General features: G+C 41.0%; 1 protein-coding gene and 1 long non-coding RNA gene across 3 annotated transcripts; both read right to left on the bottom strand.

Moving 5' to 3' along the window:
- Positions 1 to 66: 66 nt before the first annotated feature.
- Positions 67 to 16,461, bottom strand: LOC118385928 (integrin beta-2-like). Of its 2 annotated transcripts, XM_035773174.2 has the most exons (16): positions 16,353 to 16,461; positions 13,704 to 13,746; positions 13,491 to 13,600; positions 8,338 to 8,542; positions 7,000 to 7,170; positions 6,484 to 6,725; positions 5,276 to 5,434; positions 4,986 to 5,081; positions 4,731 to 4,820; positions 3,819 to 3,953; positions 3,335 to 3,528; positions 2,786 to 3,018; positions 2,374 to 2,593; positions 1,868 to 2,079; positions 1,296 to 1,462; positions 67 to 999 (listed from the first exon to the last, which is right to left on the bottom strand). In XM_035773174.2, the coding sequence occupies exons 1-16, from the start codon at positions 16,359 to 16,361 to the stop codon at positions 934 to 936; spliced, it is 2,352 nt and encodes a 783-aa protein (XP_035629067.1). In that variant the 5' UTR covers positions 16,362 to 16,461; the 3' UTR covers positions 67 to 933. The 2 variants fall into 2 exon arrangements, with proteins under 2 accessions (XP_035629067.1, XP_035629068.1); XM_035773175.2 differs by lacking the exons at positions 13,704 to 13,746; positions 16,353 to 16,461 and having other exon boundaries at positions 13,472 to 13,580.
- A 5,849-nt stretch (positions 16,462 to 22,310) lies between these two features.
- LOC118386469 (uncharacterized) lies at positions 22,311 to 23,184 on the bottom strand. Its single transcript, XR_004826219.2, has 3 exons — positions 23,025 to 23,184; positions 22,778 to 22,922; positions 22,311 to 22,663 (listed from the first exon to the last, which is right to left on the bottom strand). It is a non-coding gene; the product is annotated as an uncharacterized LOC118386469 (long non-coding RNA).
- Between the last annotated feature and the right edge of the window lie 483 nt (positions 23,185 to 23,667).

Raw genomic sequence — 23,667 nt, 5'->3', positions numbered from 1 at the left:
GTGCTCTGTTGTGATGACTGCAGAGTGCATCACATTCTCTTTCTTTGAATCATGAGCTGGAGTCCATCAAATCAAGAGAGTTTTATTTCATAATTCACTTGCTTCTTCATACAATATTTACTCATGATGATGTACAGTCATGGTACATTGCAGATAACTACATAAAAGCTACAAAAATAATTGCTTAAAGGTCCAATGCAGCCATTTTATCTCGATATCAAATCATTTGAGTAACATGTGATTGTTTTCATTTTAAATTGTACCAAAAAAAATCTTAGCAATGAGAAATTTCTCAAGCAATAATTTAGCGAGGACTGTCTGGGACTGGTAATACTGAAAACTAGCTGTTATTGGCAGAGAGGTTTGTTACTATTTCTTATTGGTCTATCAACTAATTTGCTGCCTAGCGATGTCACCAGGCACCAAAACTCCATCCCACCAAAACAGGCTGACATTTCAGGTGGTCTTTTCAAACAGCTCTTACACTAAAAGGGAATTATCATTATTTTTACAATTTCACAGTATTATTCCAACCTCAGTGAGGGAATATATATAAAACACTGGAGAATCACACTGACTGCATTGGGCCTTTAATAGGTTTCATGAAGTTGAACAATGTGTCCAACTCTTTACACAACAGTTTATAATCCCAAACAAAATAAAACCAGGTTTGCACAAAACTATTCAGTGCTTTTCTAAACAAATTCCTGCATTTAATCGAGCTGAAATGGAATTGACTCCAACTAGACATAAGATCATGTAGCAAACACTCCAGCAGTACAAGTTTCGAGTCATTCTCTAAATGTTCAGACTCGGGACACACAAAAAGACAGACCAATGTATAAATTAAACTAATCTACATAAATGCACATTAAAACAGAAACAATAAATGTATGCATTTGCATCCAACCGAATGTCTTGACTGACTTGAAGTTATTCTCCACTAAAGGTAGGGTTAGCCACGGTGGTGGTTGCCTCCTGGAATATTGGATTCTTATTCTGTTGAGAGGACAAACGAGAAATTACAGAAGAGCCGTAATGTTTGGAACTCAGATGTCTGGAGCGATAGACACAGCATCATGTTTTCCCATAGCTGCAGTTTTTGCCAGCCGTACATTTAGGGCAACTGACATACAAGGTTAATAAAATCACAACGCTGGCGTGGATTTTTGACTTTGTACAATTACGTATCAAATCTCGCAAGAGTGTTTTATGAACGAGCCCCCCCAGGTTGTGTAGTGCAGTTCTGCCATCCACAAAGTGATGGTTTTTATGTGCAAGCAAATGTCACTCACATCTGACCACTTGGTTTTCTGCGCGTCATTCGTAAACTTGCGGTACTCCTTCAGGTCTTGCAATGTGAAGAGGACTTTGATGAAGAGCAGGATCAGGATTCCGATGACAGTCACGCCTACGATGGAGCCTCCAATGATGGCATAGATGTTTGGCAACTTGGGACACTCTAACACGTTTAGGACGGACATAAACAAACGTCAGTTGAGGCAGTCCTGGAAGCTATCACAGGTTTATGTTTCTGCTGTGAAAACACTTGGTTACACTTTGTTTTGACGTCGTTCCCTCTAGCAGGTTAACATGCAATTATGATGCGTCATAACCATGTTAAATGTAGCTTTCCCACATCAGCAAAGTTGCCACTTACCTGGGGGAAAAAAATGTAACTGATAGTTTATGGAGTATATTTGCATGTAGGGGAAATTTCCTGGACCCAGATTAAGCTGACTAAAAAGATGACTGATACCCTTCAAACAATATGGGCGGTCAATTAACCCCGGCACATATTTCTGTCTCTGTGGGCAATGAAGGTAACACGGGCATACTTTTCAGTTGCACAAGACATGTCTCTTACCTCTGGTCTTTAGTATTTGGGCGGTGTAGTTGTCCTCTCCATCCAACTGTGTAATGGTAAAGAACACCCGGCAGCTCTCCACATCCCTCACATCACAAGGCTTACCAGGTGGCAACGTCTCCACCATCTTGAATTCACTAATACTCGTACAGGCCTGGGAGCAGTTCTTACTGAATGGGCCTGTCTGAAAGCCCAGACACTCAATGCATTTCCTGAAAACAGAAGAACAAGAGGTAAATGGTGAGAAACGTCATTGCTCAACGTTTCCTCTTTTCTTTATTAACACATAAACGCATGCTTTGATTCAAAAACTCTTCGTTTTGAGTAAGATGGCAACACCCAGAAATGGTATTTTCTATTCTCCTAGGTATTCCTTTACGATCCATGGTAGCCATCGTTGTCCTGTGGCTTTTAACGTGTACACAATTGCTCCAACAACATTACCCCAAGGGGCCAGTGAAAGAGGTGGTTATGTAAGTGGAAAAGGAGGGCCCAGGCCATTTTACCCCTTGGTTATACAGGTGGTTTGGCAGGCGGGACAGGTCAGACAGTAGGGCCGCTGGTAGCCCTCCATACACTTGCACTGGTTACACTTGCACGTGCCCCTGCCGCTGCACACACTCCCGCTTGGTGTGCGACACTGCTCGTCCGACTTCTTGCATTGGCAGGCGGTGCCCTCGTACCCGGGTTTGCATTCGCAATTTTTGCAACGGCATTTTCCGTTCCCTTCAACACAGAGAAGTGATCTTATGTCAGAGTTTTGAATGTAGCTTAAATCAGAACGGAACTGTCATTAACAGAACGTGTTCTTTCTATTGTTATACACAAATGCACGCATATGTTTTCATCTATATTTCCTATGTTATCTATTATCTACCCCCCAATTGATACAGTATTTTCCTATATATCAGACTCCACCTCCACACAGTTTGTTCTGGAACTTCTCGCAGCTCTCGTTTTCACACTCGCAATGCGTGCCGTAGTAGGTGCTGCCACCTGGTAAGGTGTAACACTGGCAAATGCCACACACACAGTCCCCTCGTCCTTCACACTCCGTGCCGTTGTCCTTCCGGCACGCCGCTCTCAGAGAGCTCTCGTCCTTCTCCCCGATGGAGCACTCACACTTCTGGCCCACGAAGCCGGCTTTGCAACTACACAGAGTTGGGGAAAATAAGCAATCTGTACATTTGGCTGTGAATACTTTACATGTCCCCCCCCTCCCACCGTGGTGCCTGTGTTTTGTCCCCCCTGAATATAGAGAGAAAAAAACAGTATAGAAAATAGATGAATCATATCAATCATGTTTCCCAGAAGGCCATTTGTTTTTCAGGTGACTCAATGCACGCAGAGCGGAAAGGAGGGTGAATCATGCATCACATATTGAATTCAATATTGACTAAATCAAAATAAGAATGATAATACTGTGCATGCTATTTTTTTAAATATCCTGGCCAATGCCTGCCTTACCTGCACATGCCACAGTTGACTTGGCCCTTCCCGTTGCAGTACGGGGAATCGACCGTCACAGAGTTGTCACACTCACACTTGCAGAGAGTCGACAAGCTCACCTTCAGCTTGTCCTTCATACCCAACGGACCAATCAGGAAAGACATTTCACTCTGCATACATTCATCTGCTGTCACTGTTACATTGAAAGACACCTGAGAGGAATTCAAGAGAGGATTTTTTTTTTTTGAATTTTAGTCTGTTTGTATAATGTTTGTTGCTATGTATCATGTAACTAAATGTATTCCTAAAGTATAACATTTCACTAATTAGCCATTATATTAATTATGTTTATAATCCTTTTAGATGCATATACATGTTTACAAGTAATTAAATACCAATTTAATGAATTTTTTGTCAATAGTCTATTAATGCTTATTCATGAAAGTTAAGTGTTACAATATTATTTTTGGTATGGGATAGTCTGTTGCTGCTGAGCTCTTACCATCTGTCCCACTCCCACATTGTTACACACTCCTTTGTCCCCTGAGGGTCCCCCTTCAGGACAGAGTGGAGTGTAAGTGACTCTCACGTTGTCAGGGAGAGCATCATGAGTCACTGTCACTTTGGAGGAGAGCCTCTGTGTCAGAGACACAAAACAGTCTTAGAGCTGACACCAACGCTACATCACCAGAAAAAAAACTACCCAAGAAAATCCAAACTGACACTTTATTCCTAGAGATACTAGAGTTTCAAGTGTATGATGAACTCCAGCAGGGTTGTAAAAGTACTTAAGTAAAAATGGTGTAAAGTACTTAAATAAAAACACTTTAAATGTAAAACTTAAGTAGTTTGAGGGTATATGTACTTTTTTTTACTCCACTTACATTTCTAAAGAAAATATGCACTTTTTACTCCTATACATTTTCCCTGACACCAAAAAGTACTTGTTACATTTCAAATGCTCAGGCAGGACAGAAGTATGGTCCAAATCATGTACCTAGAAATATCACACTAAACACAATTACTGAGTTTGTCAATTAAGAGTGTTGGCGTGTGCCCCTGTCTGTCCATAAATAAAAAACAATACAATCGTGCCGTCTGGTTTGCTTAATATGAGGAATTTGATGTGTGGCATTTACTTTAACTTTTACTCAAGTATGACTATGAACTACTTTTCCCACTGTGCTTATGTACATTTAAAACCAGACAGTAGAATTTTACTGGGTGACTTACCTGAATAGAAAATGACTCGATTAAAAGTATCTTTACTTTTACTCAAGTATGACAATTTAGTACTTTTTCCACCACTGAACTCAAGTAAAGTTTCACACATAATTACAATATGATTTCTTGGAGTACAGTTTTTTTGTTTGTGATTTGTTAAGTTAATAACAAAAGATAATAAATGTCTTACGTTGTAGGCATTTTTGATCAATTCAACGACATTATGGGAGTCAGCGGACAACACTCCCACCTCAGACTTCGGGATCATTTTACTGAGTTCCTGGAATAAAGGTGCTGATTATGTCACAGGGTTAATAAGTGCCTGCATTAGATATGTTGAAGTGTGTCAAAAATATTGGTGCCGAAACCCAGGGCCTTAAGACAACATTCAAATGAATAACAGAAAGACAAGAGGAAAAATGAAGGAAAGAAAGAGTCCACTTACCCTGTATACCTTCTCCATGTTCTTCGTCACAGCAAAGATTGGTTGAATGTTGTTCTTCTCTAACTGATTAGCCACTTGACCAACAGATGGGTAGTCCTACATGCAGAGACACTTAACTAGTACAACCTCAACAATGCAATTGTTTAGGGACAAATGGACTGGAATGCAGTCTTCTAAAGTCATGCTCTTCCATTCACTACACATTTCTCATAATCTCTTATGGTATGTTTCATATAGTTTTGTTGAGGACCAATGATACTGATCTGAGTGTGCTGCATGTCATCACATACCATTTCATTGCTCTTGCTGTACAGGTTATTGTCCATGTAACATCTCTCATCATTGGGCTCCAGTATGCCAGCCAGCTTGCCATCCCCTGCCATGTGGAAGCCATCGTCGGTGGTCAGGACGATAAGCCGAGTGCTGCTATTCCTCCAGCCAATCCTTTCCTGCGGAAAACAATTTGGGGCATCATGTAAAATGAACGACAAAGACGTGAAAAAGTATTCATCATACATTGTTAGGGGCCTGAGTTTCTCTTTCGAGTGCTACACTACCAGTACCCTTTTTTGTTTACTGCAGCCTATCGTATTGTGTAAAAATACAGAAATACCTTATATTTCATCATTCTGCTCCATTTCATTGAATTATGAAAAATGTTGGAATAACAATAGGCCGACTACATCTCAGTGAATTGTGTGTTGCAGAAGTGGACCATTTCCCTGTTTGTCTATATAGGGCTACCTATCTACTGTACTTGCCAAGTACCTCAACTCCTCCACAGAGTTGAGCGCAGACTATAGTTTTTGTAGCTCAGTTGGTAGAGCATGTAATGCCAGGATTGTGAGTTTGATTCCCGGGACCACCCATACATCAAATGTATGACAGCATGACTAAGTCGCTTTGGATAAAAGCGTCTGATAGATAAACTACTACTACCACCACCACCACTACTACTACTACTGTACTACTTCTACATTGAAATGAACCTCTGACTCCTAGTCTCTACATGTCTTTCTTCATTAGGTGAAGTCAAAACTTTTTAATAAAACATTAATCAAATACAACCGACTGTTTCCTTATGGCTGTTGCTCGAAGATGGCAACTCAGTGCGAATGTGCATGTGCTAATTGGATCTCAATCAGGAAACAGTCGGTGGTTGTATTTGACTAACGTTTTATTGAAAAGTATTGATTCAACTAATGAAGAAAGACATGCAACAGAGGACAAACATGGGTACACAGTAAGTGTTTAAGAATGAACATTTTTAAAGTATTGAAGCGTGGCGAGACGGAGGTTCATTTAAAAAACTATAGTCTGCACTCAACTCCATGGAGGAGTTGATGTACAGTACTTGGCAACTTATGTACTTATCTATGATACACAATGCTGCTTCGACAACAGGCTAACCAAAAATGTCACTGATGTTCAACGTCAGTATGTTGACAGAATGTTGATTCAACATATTTTTTGCCCTGTGGGATTAGACTACTCTTACCCCACAGACTGCAGCCTGCATGATGGCGTCCAGCGTCCCTTCGGGGGAGTCTAAGTTCCCAGAGATCCGCTGCTTGTTGACCTCGCTCTCAAACTCAGCTTTGTTTTCCGTCATGCTAAGAACATGTCTGTAGCCAAAAGCAGGTTGGCAGTACATCTCTGTTTCGGCGCACGGCTTATTCAGCTTCTCTGGGTTGGTGTTAGTGAACGGCAGGACAGTCTTGTCTACAAAAGAGCCAAAACCTAGAGCAAAAGATAATGGTTATAGAAATGAGATTCATGGACACCCATGGACATGCATTGATTTTGAGTAGGAATTGGAGCTGAGATAGACCTGGATTCAAATACTATTTGAAATCATTTGAAATACTTTAGCTGTGCTGTTGGAATGGAACTAATAGAAAAGTCCCAAAAGTGCCAGGTCTGCCCACGTGGAACCCAAGGCAAACTGAAGCTAATGCAAATAAAATAATCAAATAGTATTTGAACAATTTTATCTGATCCGAGATGGTGTCACCGATTCGTCCTTTTTTTGTGATGCCTTGCAGAGCGTTAAACAGTTCGTTTCCCAGAGTCTTGATGCTCCTCAAATCATCCTCCATGGAGTAGGAGAGATCCATCAGGTAGTAGAGATCAACAGGATAGCCCTCCACTCTCTGAAAGTCCAGCGTGAATGTATGAGGCAGTCCTGAAAAAAGCAACATCAAGGTGAAAACTGAAATGCCCAAGAGAAAAGTACAAAGTTAATGAAAATATGTATTACTGTCATAAAAACACACACTGCAAGGATAACAGTACTGATGAAATTGAGGATGTTTATTGTCCATTTTAAGATACTTTTATCGTGATTACGTTTGACGACTTTGAATCTGTTACAGCCATAGAGTTGGATAGAGAGCTTAAAGCCAAGGTTGGTGATTTACTGCCACCTAGTTAGGAAATGTTCGCTGAGGAGTTTAGTTAATTGGCTGATCCCTGGTGCTGACCTGAATGAAATTCTGTTATCCTCATTTAACCCATAAAAAGTTCAACCCAGTTGACTAATTGGTGGGGGAAAAAAATGCTCTGCCCATGCTAAAACAGGTGTGGTTTTAGCCATTTTCAGAACATGTTGGTAGTGATGGGAAACTGAGGCTTTCTGAAGGTTTTGGTGCTTTCACCAAATTGTGCCGAAAAATTGTTAATTATTCGGAGCTTCATTATCTGTTCACAATGCAATGGTCAGCAATAAATAGCAGCGTGTGATTGGAGAAAGATAAGCCATTCTTTTCCTCAAATCTACATGGTTCAGCGGAAAGTCATTGGCTTTGTTTGCCTCTCGTCAGTTGGAATACCAGATTTGCATCTTACATTATCCTTCACAACTTACATCATGCTTAAGACAGAAGTTTAAACTATACTAAATAAAACAAAGTATTTGAACAGTGCAGAAAGTGTGGTTTCACGTAAAACAATTTTCAAAATAGTGCGTCTTCAATGGGATCATATTCTCACTTTCCTGAATGTTACATAGTTACCTACTCTACCTGCTAACCTTTAGTACAAAACCCAAACTATATTTGTAAGTATGGGTTCCAGTAGAGATTGGTGTTAAAAAGCAGCTTGGAATCCAAGAAAGCACCAGAACCATGGCGAAATCAGTGGGATCTCACATTTTGCAACACACGATTTGAAAAAGCACGTGATCAAACGAATCTTCGGACGTCATGATTTACTTCTGATAAAGTGATACGTGTCTGCAGACTGCTTTGAAGTTATTTGCTTCGACCCATGCCTCAGATATCCGGTATCAAACGTCACATCATTACATGGTGGCCATTTTACAACTCAGTTTGGCCATTTTGAGAACCCTCACCTGGTCTGAGCTTCAGATTGACCTCCTGAGGACGGAGCTGGATGGGTTCCCCCTTGTCCAATGCAGTGTTGGACAGGGAGATGTTCTTAGAAGAAGAAAAGTTATTCTTGGGAGATATGATGTCTTCTTCCATGCAGCCCCTTTCTATGAGCTGAGCCCAGGTGTCACAGCGAGCTGCTTCCTGCTCCCCTGGTTTGATGAAGTTCTGGGAATGGAACAGACTGGCTTCAATTAATAAAGTACTGTGATGGAGTAGCTACAGATTTGCAGCGGGATAATGTGATTCTCCATCAGCCGTTACAAGGTCATTCTCACAAAACCAAACAATTCTCAAGTGTATTTTTTCAAGAAATGTCCTCTTGAATCACTGAGATGAGCATCTGTACTTATCTATTTCATAATTGTTATGTTTTTTAATGAGATATTATACATTTTACCAACATTTTCACAAAATGCCCATTACCGAAGCAGTTTTAGATGTCCAAAAAAGTAAAACAAATCCATATTTCTACTATAAAAAATAAAAATGCTCCCCCAATGGAAAGGCTGAATAAACATAACACTGAAAATAAAAATATTTCAAATTAAATTATACAATTATGATCAAATTAAATCAGACTTTTGCCCAATTTGAGCTATTTTGGTAATGAGAAGGTCACATGGGGTAAAGGGGGTGTTTGAGAATAAGAACATCATTCTGAAGACGTATACAGTGCATTCGGTAAGTATTCAGACCCCTTGACTTCTTCCATCATTTTTACGTTACAGTCTTATTCTAAAACTGTTTTTTTTAAAATCCTAATTAATCTACACAAAATACCCCATAGTGACAAAGCGAAAACTGGTTTTTAGAAATCTATAAATAATAAAAACAGATACCTTTTTTAAATAAGTATTCAGACCCTTTGCTATGAGACTCGAAATTGAGCTCAGGTGCATCCCGTTTCCATTGATCATCTTTGAGATGTTTCTACAACATGATTGGAGTCCACCTGTGGTCAATTCAATTGATTAGACATCATTTGGAAAGGCACACACCTATATATGGTCCCACAGTTGAAAGTGCATATCAGAGCAAAAACCAAGCCATGAGGTCGAAGGAATTGTCCATAGAGCTCCGAGACAGGATTGTGTCGAGGCACAGATCTGGGGAAGGGTACTAAAGAATGTCTGCAGCATTGAAGGTCCCCAAGAACACAGTGGTAAAACTGAGCAATAGGGAGAGAAGGGCCTTGGTCAGGGAGGTGACCAGGAACCCTATGGTCACTCTGACAGAGCTCCAGAGTTCCTCTGTGGAGATGGGTGAACCTTCCAGAAGGACAACCATCTCTGCAGCACTTCACCAATCAGGCCTTTATGATAGAGTGGCCAGACGGAAGACACTCATTAAAAGGCACATGACAGCCCCCTTGGACTTTGCCAAAAGGCACCTAAACGACTCTCAGACCATGAGAAACAAGATTCTATGGTTTGAAGAAACCAAGATTGAACTCTTTGGCCTGAATGCCAAGTGTCACGTCTGGAGAAAACTTGGCACCATCCCTACAGTGAAGCATGGTGGTGGCAGCATAATGCTGTGAGGATGTTTTTCAGTGGCAGGAACTGGCAGACTAGTCAGGATTGAGGAAAAGTTGAACGGAGCAAAGTACAGAGAGATCCTTTATGAAAACCTGCTCAGAGCGCTCAAGACTGAGGCGAAGGTTCACCTTCCAACAGCACAATGACCCTAAGCACACAGCCAAGACCACGCAGGAGTGGCTTTGGGACAAGTATCTGAATGTCCTTGTGTGGCCCAGCCAGAGCTGTGAAAATAGCTGTGCAGCGAAGCTCCCCATCCAACCTGACAGAGCTTGAGAGGATCTGCAGAGAAGAAATGGGAGAAACTCCCCAAATACAGGTATGCCAAGCTTGTAGTGTCATACCCAATGTAACGGATGTGAAACGGCTAGCTTAGTTAGCGGTGTGCGCTAAATAGCGTTTCAATCGGTTACGTCACTTGCTCTGAGACCTTGAAGTAGTAGTTCCCCTTGCTCTGCAAGGGCCGTGGCTTTTGTGGAGCGATGGGTAACGATGCTTTGAGGGTGACTGTTGTCGTTGTGCGCAGAAGGTCCCTGGTTCGCGCCCGGGTATGGGCGAGGGGAGGGTTTAAAATTATACTGTTACACCAAGAAGACTCGAGGCTGTAATTGCTGCCAAAGGTGCTTCAACAAAGTACTAAGTAAAGAGTGAATATTTATGTACACTTAATATTTCAGTTTTTTATTTTGAAATACATTTGCAAAAATATCTAAACCTCATTATGGGGTATTGTGTGTAGATTGATGACAAAAAACAAATACATTTTAGAATAAGGATGTAATGTAACAAAATGTGGGAAATCTGAATACTGAATACTTTGAGTGCATTGTTAGCAAATTAACTTAACTTGTGCTCATCTAAGGACTACTCTTCTACATTACGCATCATGGGTGAATAAAACTATTAAAAAACTGGAGTTAACAGGAACTTGAAAAATTGTTACGGTAATACGCATTAAATATATTAGTTCAATGTGAACATTTTATGATTTATGGACAATCCACAGCAATGTTTTGTGTTTTATTCAAATTAAAAAAATATTTGTAAAAAAAACTTTTTTGAAATAAAACATTTTAAAACTGTTTTTAGGACAATCACCCTACAGCATAGGCGATACTATCTTCGTTCGTGATTCGGCCAAACATGTATCTTCTAAAATGTTGGTGATTCATTTGAATTTAGACAATTCTCCGTTATTAAAAGAGAGGATGTTTTGCTCCATGAAGTAATCCAACTGTGTGCATGCCGTCATCTTGTCTATTTCAAATCTTTTCTTATTGATTAATACAGGTGGGTCCACCCTGAAGTGCCGCTTGTCATGATTTTAAATAGACAAGATTGTGGCACACACATTAATGGATTACTTCATGGAGCAAAAAACATATTTTAATAATGTCGCAATTTCAACTACCTGCAACTTGACACAGACATTTTAGAATATACATGTTTGGCCGATTTGAGAACAAAGATAGTGTCGCCAAGTTAAGGCTGATTGAAAATTCTCTGTCTACGCCAAACAGAAGCAATCCTGTAATGGCAAATGGAGAATCACATTAGCCAGTTACAAATCTGCAGCTAGTGATGGAGTTGCTCTGTAATCCACTCTGAATTTGTAGTAAAATGTGTTGGAATTAATTTTAAATTAGTAGGACCCCTAGTTAAGACCATCTCTCTCGGTTGGTTTCAAGAGGTCTGACTGTCTGTGGATAGTCCTCTACAAATGATCTGAATATCAAACTATATCCAGCAACTCAAAATATTTTTTTTGTCACTGTAGTTGTTTACAAACGATGCCACAGTTGACAATTAAATTGACAGTTTGTGCTTAGTTGAACATTTAGATCTAAGGGACTATTATTCAAATTAAGTGTTACCAAGAAATGGAAATACAAACGGGCCTTCACATGTATATTTTAGTACTGCAGTTAGCACACCCACCCACATGCTGTAGCTTAGCACCTTCATGCATATTCTCAGCTCTGTTTGCAGTGTTGTAAAGTACTATTTAAGTAGTTTAGGGTAACTTTTACTTCACTACATTCTTAAAGAAAGTCATGTACTTTTTACTCCATACTTTTTCAATGACACCCAAAAGTACTCGTTACATTTTGAATGTTTAGCAGGACAGGAAATGGTTTAATTCACACACTTATCAAGAGAACATCCCTGGTCTTCCCTACTGCCTCTGATCTGGCGGAATCACTAAACACAAATTATTTGTTTGTAAATGATGTCTGAGTGTTGAGTGTGCCACTGGCTATCTGTAAATAAAAAAAACAAGAACATTGTGCCTTCTGATTTGCTTAATATAAGGAATTTCTAGTTATTTGTACATTTGCTTTTGATACGCAAGTATATTTTAGCAATTACATTTACTTTTGATATTGAAGTATATTCAAAACCCAATTTGACCTTTTCTCAAGTATGACAATTGAGTACTTTTTCCACCACTGGAAATCAATCACACATAGATACAGTTGAAGTCAGAAGATTACATACACTTATGTCGGAGTCATTAAAACACATTTTTCAACCACTCCACAAATTTCTTGTTAATAAACTATAGTTTTGGCAAGTTGGTTAGGACATCTACTTTGTGCATGGTACAAGTCATTTTTCCAACAATTGTTTACAGACAGAATATTTCACTTATAATTCACTGTATCACAATTCCATTGGGACAGAAGTTTACATACACTAAGTTAACTGTTCCTTTAAACAGCTTGGAAAATTCCAGAAAATGATGTCATGGCTTTAGAAGCTTCTGATAGGCTAATTGACATAATTTGAGTCAATTGGAGGTGTACCTGTGGATGATGAAGTCCTACCTTCAAACTTTGCTTGACATCATGAGAAAATCAAAAGAAAATAGCCAAGACCTCAGAAAAAAAAATTGTAGACCTCCACAAGTCTGGTTCATTCTTGGGAGCAATTTCCAAATGCCTTAAGGTACCACTTTCACCTGTACAAACAATAGTACGCAAGTATAAACACAGTGGGACCACGCAGCCGTCATACTGCTCAGGAAGGAGACTCGTTCCTTTTCGTAGAGATGAATGTACTTTGGTGCGAAAAGTGCAAATCAATACCAGAACAACAGCAAAGGACCTTGAAGATGCTGGACGAAACAGGTACAAAAGTATCTATATCCACAGTAAAACAAGTCCTATATCGACATAACCTGAAAGGCCAATCAGCAAGGAAGAAGCCACTGCTTCTTTATCTGCCATAAAGAATAAGGTTTGCAACTGCACATGAGGACAAAGATCGTACTTTTTGGAGAAATGTCCTCTGGTCTGATGAAACAAAAATATAACTGTTTGGCCATAATGACCATCGTTATGTTTAGAGGAAAAGGGGGAAGCTTGCAAACCGAAGAACATCATCCCAACCGTGAAGCACAGGGGTGGCAGCATCATGTTGTGGGGGTGCTTTGCTACAGGAGGGGCTGGTGCACTTCACAAAATAGATGGCATCATGAGGATTAAATGTCAGGAATTGTGAAAAACTGAGTTTAAATGCATTTGGCTATGGTGTATGTAAACAGACTTCTTACTGTATATAGCTCTCCTCACCAGTTGTTTGCACCACGTGCAGTACGCTCCTGATTTGATGCAGTCACTGCAGGAGTTGATCACTGTTTTGGAACATAATTTCACCTCCTCGGAGAGCACTAGGGGAATGGCTGACACACATACACACAGACACACAGGATGACTCATATTATAATTGTGAGTATTTAAAAAAAAAAATCAAGAGGTGATTTTGCTGACTTTTTAAAAACGTACCACCCATCAGAAGGAGCAGGAGAGACACACACGGATACATTTCCTGGTGACAGAAAGAGGGAACAGCCATTTGTCACTCCATCAATCATGACCAAATGTCAAAGACCATTACAGTCATCTATATTTACCATTCAAGCACCAGTAAAAGTGCACTGTAGATAACACACTGTAAGAGCTGTACACTGTAAGAGTTCCTATACTATTAGAATATGATGCACACACGGCCACTGTCCAATATTCTGAGCAATATCAACTGAGAGGGTCAATATTTAGTGGCCACACCTTGAATGAGTAGGTGTGTCCAAACGTTGGACTGGTACTGCGTGCATATACAGTTCCTTTGGAAAGTATCCAGACCCCTTGATTTTTTTCACGTCATTACGTAACAGCCTTATTCTAAAATTGATTAAATATAAGAAAAATTCTCAGCAATGTACACACAATATTCCATAACGATAAAGTCAAAACAGGTTTTTAGAATTTTACAAGGTGTGTCCAAACGGAGAAATATATATATAGACTCTTCTACTATCGGTTTTGTACGCCAGCTTTAAACAGCTGAAAATACAATATTTTTTTTAATGAAAAATACATTTCACAGCGGTTTACATGGTACAATGATTACACTACACTTTTTCGTTTTGTCACAAACTGAAATTAGGATAACTATTCGATTTTCAGCAACCAAGAAATGGCGGAGCGTTTTCTGCGTAGTGCATCTTTCACAGCAGCCACATACAAACAGCATCGTCAGAATGCTCGTTGTAGAATTCCTTCTCACATCTACATGCTCTCCTCCTCATGTTTTTCCTTTCGCTTCAGTGCCCAACACAACAGCTGTCTGTAACCAGGCAAAAAAAAAAAAATCCAAACTTTTTATACCACAACCGCCTCATGCAGCCCCTACAGCGGTGTCACCATATTAGCTTACGCCGTTGTTAATAGCTACTAGAACTAACCTGTTATTAAATCCGCTACAGTGTAGCAGTAACACCGGCTGGCCCGGGTGGCAATAAATTAATTAAAACCGAAAGCTTACCTTGACTTGGACTTCAATGTGGAAAAAAATTGACGGGGTCTGAATACCTTCCAAATGCACTATATTTAGTTATTATTAGTCATTTAGTTATATTTATTTCGTTTTATCTAAAAAGGATCACTTTTTATGTTTCACTATATATTTTGGTAGTCCTCCCCTTCCTCCACTGAGGAGCTGTAATGGGTTTCTTCTTCCTCCTCCGAGGAGTAGCAAGGATCAGACCAATGTGCAGCGTGGTAAGTGTCCATAATGATATATTTAATAAATCAACAGAACAAAAGTACAAACAAGCTGAAACAGTCCCGTATGGGGAAAACACTAACACAGGATACAACCACCCACAAAACACAATAGAAAATAGGCTACCTAAATATGGCTCCCAATCAGAGACGACTGACACCTGCCTCTGATTGAGAACCATACTAGGCCAAACACATAGAAATAACAGAACAAAACATAGAAAAACAACATAGAATGCCCAACTCACACCCTGACCAACTAAAATAAAGACATAAAAAAAAGGAACTAAGGTCAGAACGTGACAGGAGCCTTCCCTGCTGAAGACAAAGCCACTAATATGAACAGAGAGTAAAAGAGATACAATTATCTTTCAAAAGCATAGCTGTTGTTAAATTAAATGTCCTCCATTGCCAGTATTTAAATGATTCATTACCATTATTTATCCAGGCGGGTATCTAAGAACACATTTTTTTTAAATGTTACCGCCCAGCGCGGTATAGCTAACAGGTTGTGAATTGGAAGACAATCAGTCATTCAGTACATATGAGTCTACAAAGTTATGGGGCTGAATTCCTGGACATTGAGAGTACTCTTCATTCAGGAATAGGTTTAATCTGGGTCTGGGAAATTGTCCCAAACTCTTGTGGAATATCTCACTTCTTAAATAGTTGGCGAGAAGTACTTAAGCAATTCACTCCTCTTAGGCATGAGCGGTCTCCGTTTTTTTGCTTTACTATCATTTAGGAAAAGGTGAGAAATCTGCCACAAATATGAGTAAACTAAATTAGTTAATATTAGAAACATTAAATGGTCCACTGTCGGCTATGAATAAACCAATAAAAGCCTGATAAAATAGGCAATGAACTTTAATTTGTGATACTTTTGGATAGTTGCTGTCATTTATTTTCGTTGAGCGTCTGTTTAGCTTCTTTACTTGGTCATTAGAATTACAATGTTAGTTCTTCTTATTTATTTATATTTTTAAATGTATTTATAAATCAACCAAATTATCTCAGGGTACAGTTACACATTGGTGCTATAGCTTCACATTCTATGCCTATGCTGTTTATGCTGTGGTAGTATATGGAATAATCATATGGTATACTATATGCCTCAAGTGTAATGGAGACTTATTTTATGCAAATCCTTACAGGCTGATAAATATAAATCCTGAACCTAAATCCTTGATCTCCTATGGCACAATATTACATTATTATTAGTCTACATTAAAACATGAATCACAATTCTCTTCTCCTAAAGATAGAAAGTCCCAATTGTTAAATTGAGTAATAAAACAGTTATTGATCCTAGTAAAAAAAATGTATCAACAAAATATACACTTTAAATATAGCCATATGGACGCTACTCACGAGAGTCATTGTGCTGCAGCTCCTATGTAACCCTCAACTCACTGTCATGGGTGTGCTCTCTATGTGGTTGACTGACTGCTTGAGATGAACATCACAGTTATTTTGTAAAAAGCATACAGCCTCATTACAGGAAGTATATGGAAGGAAACAGATAGGGCTATGACAGTACCAGTATGGCCCAAAATAAATCCATGCCAAAAATGTAAACATGAAGAGGTTGATGTTGAAGCAGCCAATTCTGAGTGTGTGAATAATGAATAATGAATAATGAATAATGAATAATGAATAATGAATAATGAATAATGAATAATGCGAAAGAGGACCGTTTCCAAATCATTTACGGGACAACAAAAATATTTTCATCCCAAAGTCATCTGTTTGACCTCCCGCAGCATGAAAGATGCCGACCAACCCTCTAGAACACAGTCAGTACACAACATCATGTCTTAGCAGAATCAGATGGTGATAGGGGTCCCAGCAGGGTCAGACAGCCAGGGAAGACCAGTCTACAGAGCTCAGGTGAATTTTGCAGTATATTAATATCTGTGAATTATATAAATGTCCATCTTGAATATATGGGTAGACCTACAGTAGCTACAGGACAGCAGCGTGCCTTGCGAAAGTATTCGGCCCCCTTGAACTTTGCGACCTTTTGCCACATTTCAGGCTTCAAACATAAAGATATAAAACTGTATTTTTTTGTGAAGAATCAACAACAAGTGGGACACAATCATGAAGTGGAACGACATTTATTGGATATTTCAAACTTTTTTAACAAATCAAAAACTGAAAAATTGGGCGTGCAAAATTATTCAGCCCCCTTTAAGTTAATACTTTGTAGCGCCACCTTTTGCTGCGATTACAGCTGTAAGTCGCTTGGGGTATGTCTCTCAGTTTTGCACATCGAGAGACTGACATTTTTTCCCATTCCTCCTTGCAAAACAGCTCGAGCTCAGTGAGGTTGGATGGAGAGCATTTGTGAACAGCAGTTTTCAGTTCTTTCCACAGATTCTCGATTGGATTCAGGTCTGGACTTTGACTTGGCCATTCTAACACCTGGATATGTTTATTTTTGAACCATTCCATTGTAGATTTTGCTTTATGTTTTGGATCATTGTCTTGTTGGAAGACAAATCTCCGTCCCAGTCTCAGGTCTTTTGCAGACTCCATCAGGTTTTCTTCCAGAATGGTCCTGTATTTGGCTCCATCCATCTTCCCATCAATTTTAACCATCTTCCAAATCAAATCAAATCAAATTTTATTTGTCACATACACATGGTTAGCAGATGTTAATGCGAGTGTAGCGAAATGCTTGTGCTTCTAGTTCCGACAATGCAGTGATAACCAACAAGTAATCTAACTAACAATTCCAAAACTACTGTCTTATGCACAGTGTAAGGGGATAAAGAATATGTACATAAGGATATATGAATGAGTGATGGTACAGAGCAGCATACGGTAGATGGTATCGAGTACAGTATATACATATGAGATGAGTATGTAGACAAAGTAAACAAAGTGGCATAGTTAAAGTGGCTAGTGATACATGTATTACATAAGGATGCAGTCGATGATGTAGAGTACAGTATATACGTATGCATATGAGATGAATAATGTAGGGTAAGTAACATTATATAAGGTAGCATTGTTTAAAGTGGCTAGTGATATATTTACATCAGTTCCCATCAATCCCATTATTAAAGTGGCTGGAGTTGAGTCAGTGTCAATGACAGTGTGTCAATGACAGTGTGGCTGTTTAACAGTCTGATGGCCTTGAGATAGAAGCTGTTTTTCAGTCTCTCGGTCCCAGCTTTGATGCACCTGTACTGACCTCGCCTTCTGGATGATAGCGGGGTGAACAGGCAGTGGTTCGGGTGGTTGATGTCCCTGATGATCTTTATGGCCTTCCTGTAACATCGGGTGGTGTAGGTGTCCTGGAGGGCAGGTAGTTTGCCCCCGGTGATGCGTTGTGCAGACCTCACTACCCTCTGGAGAGCCTTACGGTTGAGGGCGGAGCAGTTGCCGTACCAGGCGGTGATACAGCCCGCCAGGAAGCTCTCGATTGTGCATCTGTAGAAGTTTGTGAGGGCTTTTGGTGACAAGCCAAATTTCTTCAGCCTCCTGAGGTTGAAGAGGCGCTGCTGCACCTTCTTCACGACGCTGTCAGTGTGAGTGGACCAATTCAGTTTGTCTGTGATGTGTATGCCGAGGAACTTAAAACTTGCTACCATCTCCACTACTGTTCCATCGATGTGGATAGGGGGGTGTTCCCTCTGCTGTTTCCTGAAGTCCACAATCATCTCCTTAGTTTTGTTGACGTTGAGTGTGAGGTTATTTTCCTGACACCACACTCCGAGGGCCCTCACCTCCTCCCTGTAGGCCGTCTCGTCGTTGTTGGTAATCAAGCCTACCACTGTTGTGTCGTCCGCAAACTTGATGATTGAGTTGGAGGCGTGCGTGGCCACGCAGTCGTGGGTGAACAGGGAGTACAGGAGAGGGCTCAGAATGCACCCTTGTGGGGCCCCGTGTTGAGGATCAGCGGGGAGGAGATGTTGTTGCCTACCCTCACCACCTGGGGGCGGCCCGTCAGGAAGTCCAGTACCCAGTTGCACAGGGCGGGGTCGAGACCCAGGGTCTCGAGCTTGATGACGAGCTTGGAGGGTACTATGGTGTTGAATGCCGAGCTGTAGTCGATGAACAGCATTCTCACATAGGTATTCCTCTTGTCCAGGTGGGTTAGGGCAGTGTGCAGTGTGGTTGAGATTGCATCGTCTGTGGACCTATTTGGGCGGTAAGCAAATTGGAGTGGGTCTAGGGTGTCAGGTAGGGTGGAGGTGATATGGTCCTTGACTAGTCTCTCAAAGCACTTCATGATGACGGAAGTGAGTGCTACGGGGCGGTAGTCGTTTAGCTCAGTTACCTTAGCTTTCTTGGGAACAGGAACAATGGTGGCCCTCTTGAAGCATGTGGGAACAGCAGACTGGTATAGGGATTGATTGAATATGTCCGTAAACACACCGGCCAGCTGGTCTGCGCATGCTCTGAGGGCGCGGCTGGGGATGCCGTCTGGGCCTGCAGCCTTGCGAGGGTTAACACGTTTAAATGTCTTACTCACCTCGGCTACAGTGAAGGAGACCGCATGTTTTCGTTGCAGGCCGTGTCAGTGGCACTGTATTGTCCTCAAAGCGGGCAAAAAAGTTATTTAGTCTGCCTGGGAGCAAGACATCCTGGTCCGTGACTGGGCTGGGTTTCTTCTTGTAGTCTGTGATTGACTGTAGACCCTGCCACATGCCTCTTGTGTCTGAGCCATTGAATTGAGATTCCACTTTGTCTCTGTACTGACGCTTAGCTTGTTTAATAGCCTTGCGGAGGGAATAGCTGCATTGTTTATATTCGGACATGTTACCAGACACCTTGCCCTGATTAAAAGCAGTGGTTTGCGCTTTCAGTTTCACGCGAATGCTGCCATCAATCCACGGTTTCTGGTTAGGGAATGTTTTTATCGTTGCTATGGGAACGACATCTTGACGCACGTTCTAATGAACTCGCACACCGAATCAGCGTATTCGTCAATATTTTTATCTGACGCAATACGAAACATGTCCCAGTCCACGTGATGGAAGCAGTCTTGGAGTGTGGAGTCAGCTTGGTCGGACCAGCGTTGGAGAGACCTTAGCGTGGGAGCCTCTTGTTTTAGTTTCTGCCTGTAGGCAGGGATCAGCAGAATGGAGTCGTGGTCAGCTTTTCCGAAATGGGGGCGGGGCAGGGCCTTATATGCGTCGCGGAAGTTAGAGTAACAATGATCCAAGGTTTTACCACCCCTGGTTGCGCAATCGATATGCTGATAAAATTTAGGGAGTCTTGTTTTCAGATTAGCTTTGTTAAAATCCCCAGCTACAATGAATGCAGCCTCCGGATAAATGGTTTCCAGTTTGCAAAGAGTTAAATAAAGCTCGTTCAGAGCCATCGATGTGTCTGCTTGGGGGGGGATATATACGGCTGTGATTATAATCAAAGAGAATTCTCTTGGAAGATAATGCGGTCTACATTTGATTGTGAGGAATTCTAAATCAGGTGAACAGAAGGATTTGATTTCCTGTATGTTTCCTTCATCACACCATGTCTCGTTAGTCATGAGGCATACGCCCCCGCCACTCTTCTTACCAGAAAGATGTTTGTTTCTGTCAGCGCGATGCGTGGAGAAACCCGTTGGCTGCACCGCATCGGATAGCGTCTCTCCAGTGAGCCATGTTTCCGTGAAGCAGAGAACGTTGCAGTCTCTGATGTCCCTCTGGAATGCCACCCTTGCTCGGATTTCGTCAACCTTGTTGTCAAGAAACTGGACATTGGCAAGAAGAATGCTGGGGAGTGGTGCGCGATGTGCCCTTTTTCGGAGTCTGACCAGAATACCGCCTCGTTTCCCTCTTTTTCGGAGTCGTTTTCTTGGGTCGCTGCATGCGATCCATTCCATTGTCCTGTTTGTAAGGCAGAACACAGGATCCGCGTCGCGGAAAACATATTCTTGGTCGTACTGATGGTGAGTTGACGCTGATCTTATATTCAGTAGTTCTTCTCGACTGTATGTAATGAAACCTAAGATGACCTGGGGTACTAATGTAAGAAATAACACGTAAAAAAAAAAAAAAAAAAAACTGCATAGTTTCCTAGGAACGCGAAGCGAGGTGGCCATCTCTGTCGGCGCCTCGAGGCGGCCATCCCTGCTGAAGAAAAGTAGGCCCAAACAATGATGCTGCCACCACCATGTTTGACAGTGGGGATGGTGTGTTCAGGGTGTTGCTTTTACGCCAAACATAATGTTTTGCATTGTTGCAATTTTAGTTTCATCTGACCAGAGCACCTTCTTCCACATGTTTGGTGTGTCTCCCAGGTGGCTTGTGGCAAACTTTAAACAACACTTTTTATGGATATCTTTAAGAAATGACTTTCTTCTTGCCACTCTTCCATAAAGGCCAGATTTGTGCAATATACGACTGATTGTTGTCCTATGGACAGAGTCTCCCACCTCAGCTGTAGATCTCTGCAGTCCATCCAGAGTGATCATGGGCCTCTTGGCTGCATCTTTGATCAGTCCTCTACTTGTATGAGCTGAAAGTTTAGAAGGACGGACAGTTCTTGGTAGATTTGCAGTGGTCTGATACTCCTTCCATTTCAATATTATCGCTTGCACAGTGCTCCTTGGGATGTTTAAAGCTTGGGAAATCTTTTTGTATCCAAATCCGGCTTTAAACTTCTTCACAACAGTATCTCGGACCTGCCTGGTGTATTCCTTGTTCTTCATGATGGTCTCTGCACTTTTAACGGACCTCTGAGACTATCACAGTGCAGGTGCATTTATACGGAGACTTGATTACACACAGGTGGATTGTATTTATCATCATTAGTCATTTAGGTCAACATTGGATCATTCAGAGATCCTCACTGAACTTCTGGAGAGAGTTTGCTGCACTGAAAGTAAAGGGGCTGAATAATTTTGCACGCCCAATTTTTCAGTTTTTGATTTGTTAAAAAAGTTTGAAATATCCAATAAATGTCGTTCCACTTCATGATTGTGTCCCACTTGTTGTTTATTCTTCAAAAAAAAAATACAGTTTTATATCTTTATGTTTGAAGCCTGAAATGTGGCAAAAGGTCGCAAAGTTCAAGGGGGCCGAATACTTTCGCAAGGCACTGTATATCAATCAGCATTGGTACAGGTGCCTTTCTTAGTAGGCTATAGTTTGAACTGTGTATTGAACAGACATCAATTCATTATGGCAAAACAACAATCAAATCATATGCTGTGACATTGCAACTTTTTATTATGTCAAAATAAGTAATTCATACTATGTAATCGATTGAAACACACACACACACACACACACACACACACACACACGTTAGTGCTTAATGCATTTATTTATGAAGACCTTTACTTCACTTATTCATTTTAGAAGCTGATGATGTCGCCATAGTCTACGACTGGAAGAAAAGTGAGGAGAGGAAACATGGCAACAAATGCACTGAAATCAGACATTGCTTCTCCACTAGCGCATCATCAGGCAAATTATATTTCTCTGGGTGGGTTCAGAAGGTGAGGGGTCAGGCGTCAACGTCAGGAGACCAGGCTGCTCCCGAGGGAGCAGAGGCAGGGTTGGTGAATGATTTCAGAAAGCATAGCAGTTGTCATCTGAGCTCTCAGCAATAGGACCAGCTTTTGCTAGGTGTTCCTGGTGTTTCCTTGGTCTTGTGTCAGTTCACTCAATTTTCTCTTCAGGAGGCAGAGAAGGCCATTCCTCCCTCCACTGCATTACCTAAAAGTAATAAGTAAAGCGCTAAAGTATTGACAATTCCACTACACCGTGCGGAGGGTATTTGTAAAGCAAGACAAAATGTTCAGTCCAAAAATAGTATAAGCCTTAACCTACTCTGTTCTTGCAGCTGTAGGCACAGTGCCTCCAGAGTTCCCGGCTGCTCTTTGTAGGCTCCCCCAGTGCCCATTCACCTCCTGCAGTCCGTTCACCAACATCAGTCTGTCGAAGATTGCCTTTTTGATGGCGAGATGGCGGTTGCCTGTGAGATGTAAAACTCTGAGGTACAGTATTTAACAGAGCAACAGCAATGAGAAGGTAAAAATGTAATCACAATAGATACCTTCTGCAATCATATACTTACTGGTGCCAAGTCTCTCCCATGGTCCCACAATGTTGTTAGTACTGAGCAGCTCACCCACTGAGCAGCTCTGCCTGCTGTCAAGGCTGATTTGTGCTCAACAATTTCTCTGAATCTGATGCCTCCTCTTGTTGCCGTCTGAATACAATGGGGTGATTAGACGAACTGTAGATACAGATATGTTACATAACTATAAGTTGTAGAGCTACTATAGAGGCACAAACAAAGAGAGTACAAAACAATCAACTCCTTTCTAAAGCATTGGTTGTCATACAGTTATAACATTATACAAGCCATGCAGAGTTTTGGCTCACAAGGTACTCTGCTGTTTATGGTGATGTAATTTCTTAGTTTAATTAAATGTTTTACATTAGATCAATTCATAACATAGGCCATGCTTACATTTGATCATAAACATTGTAACACTTCAGGTGTCGTAGGTGTGTGGAGTCAAACGCAGGAGACAGTGAGTGCAAAGCTGTGCGTCTTTAATAGCGCCAACGCAACCCAGGGTGCTCACAATAGTAACGGCCCCAAACATAGGGAATGAGAATGTACAACAGAAAACGTAACGACCAGGCACTAACACGTACTTCTAACAACAGAGCCGAAGGTTACACTGCAATAATCCCGCACAACAACCAGG

The sequence above is a fragment of the Oncorhynchus keta genome, chromosome 7, assembly GCF_023373465.1.
Source record: "Oncorhynchus keta strain PuntledgeMale-10-30-2019 chromosome 7, Oket_V2, whole genome shotgun sequence".
NCBI lineage: Eukaryota > Metazoa > Chordata > Actinopteri > Salmoniformes > Salmonidae > Oncorhynchus > Oncorhynchus keta.
Note: the sequence above shows the minus strand (reverse complement) of the source record. Positions and strands in the feature narration are given on the sequence as shown.

Coding starts and splice junctions, on each gene's coding strand:
- LOC118385928 (XM_035773174.2), bottom strand. Junction 6,726..6,999: donor CACAAAAAAAGGACGAATCG/GTGACACCATCT, acceptor CTTTTGCTCTAG/GTTTTGGCTCTTTTGTAGAC. Junction 5,082..5,275: donor ACAGCAAGAGCAATGAAATG/GTATGTGATGAC, acceptor CTCTGCATGTAG/GACTACCCATCTGTTGGTCA.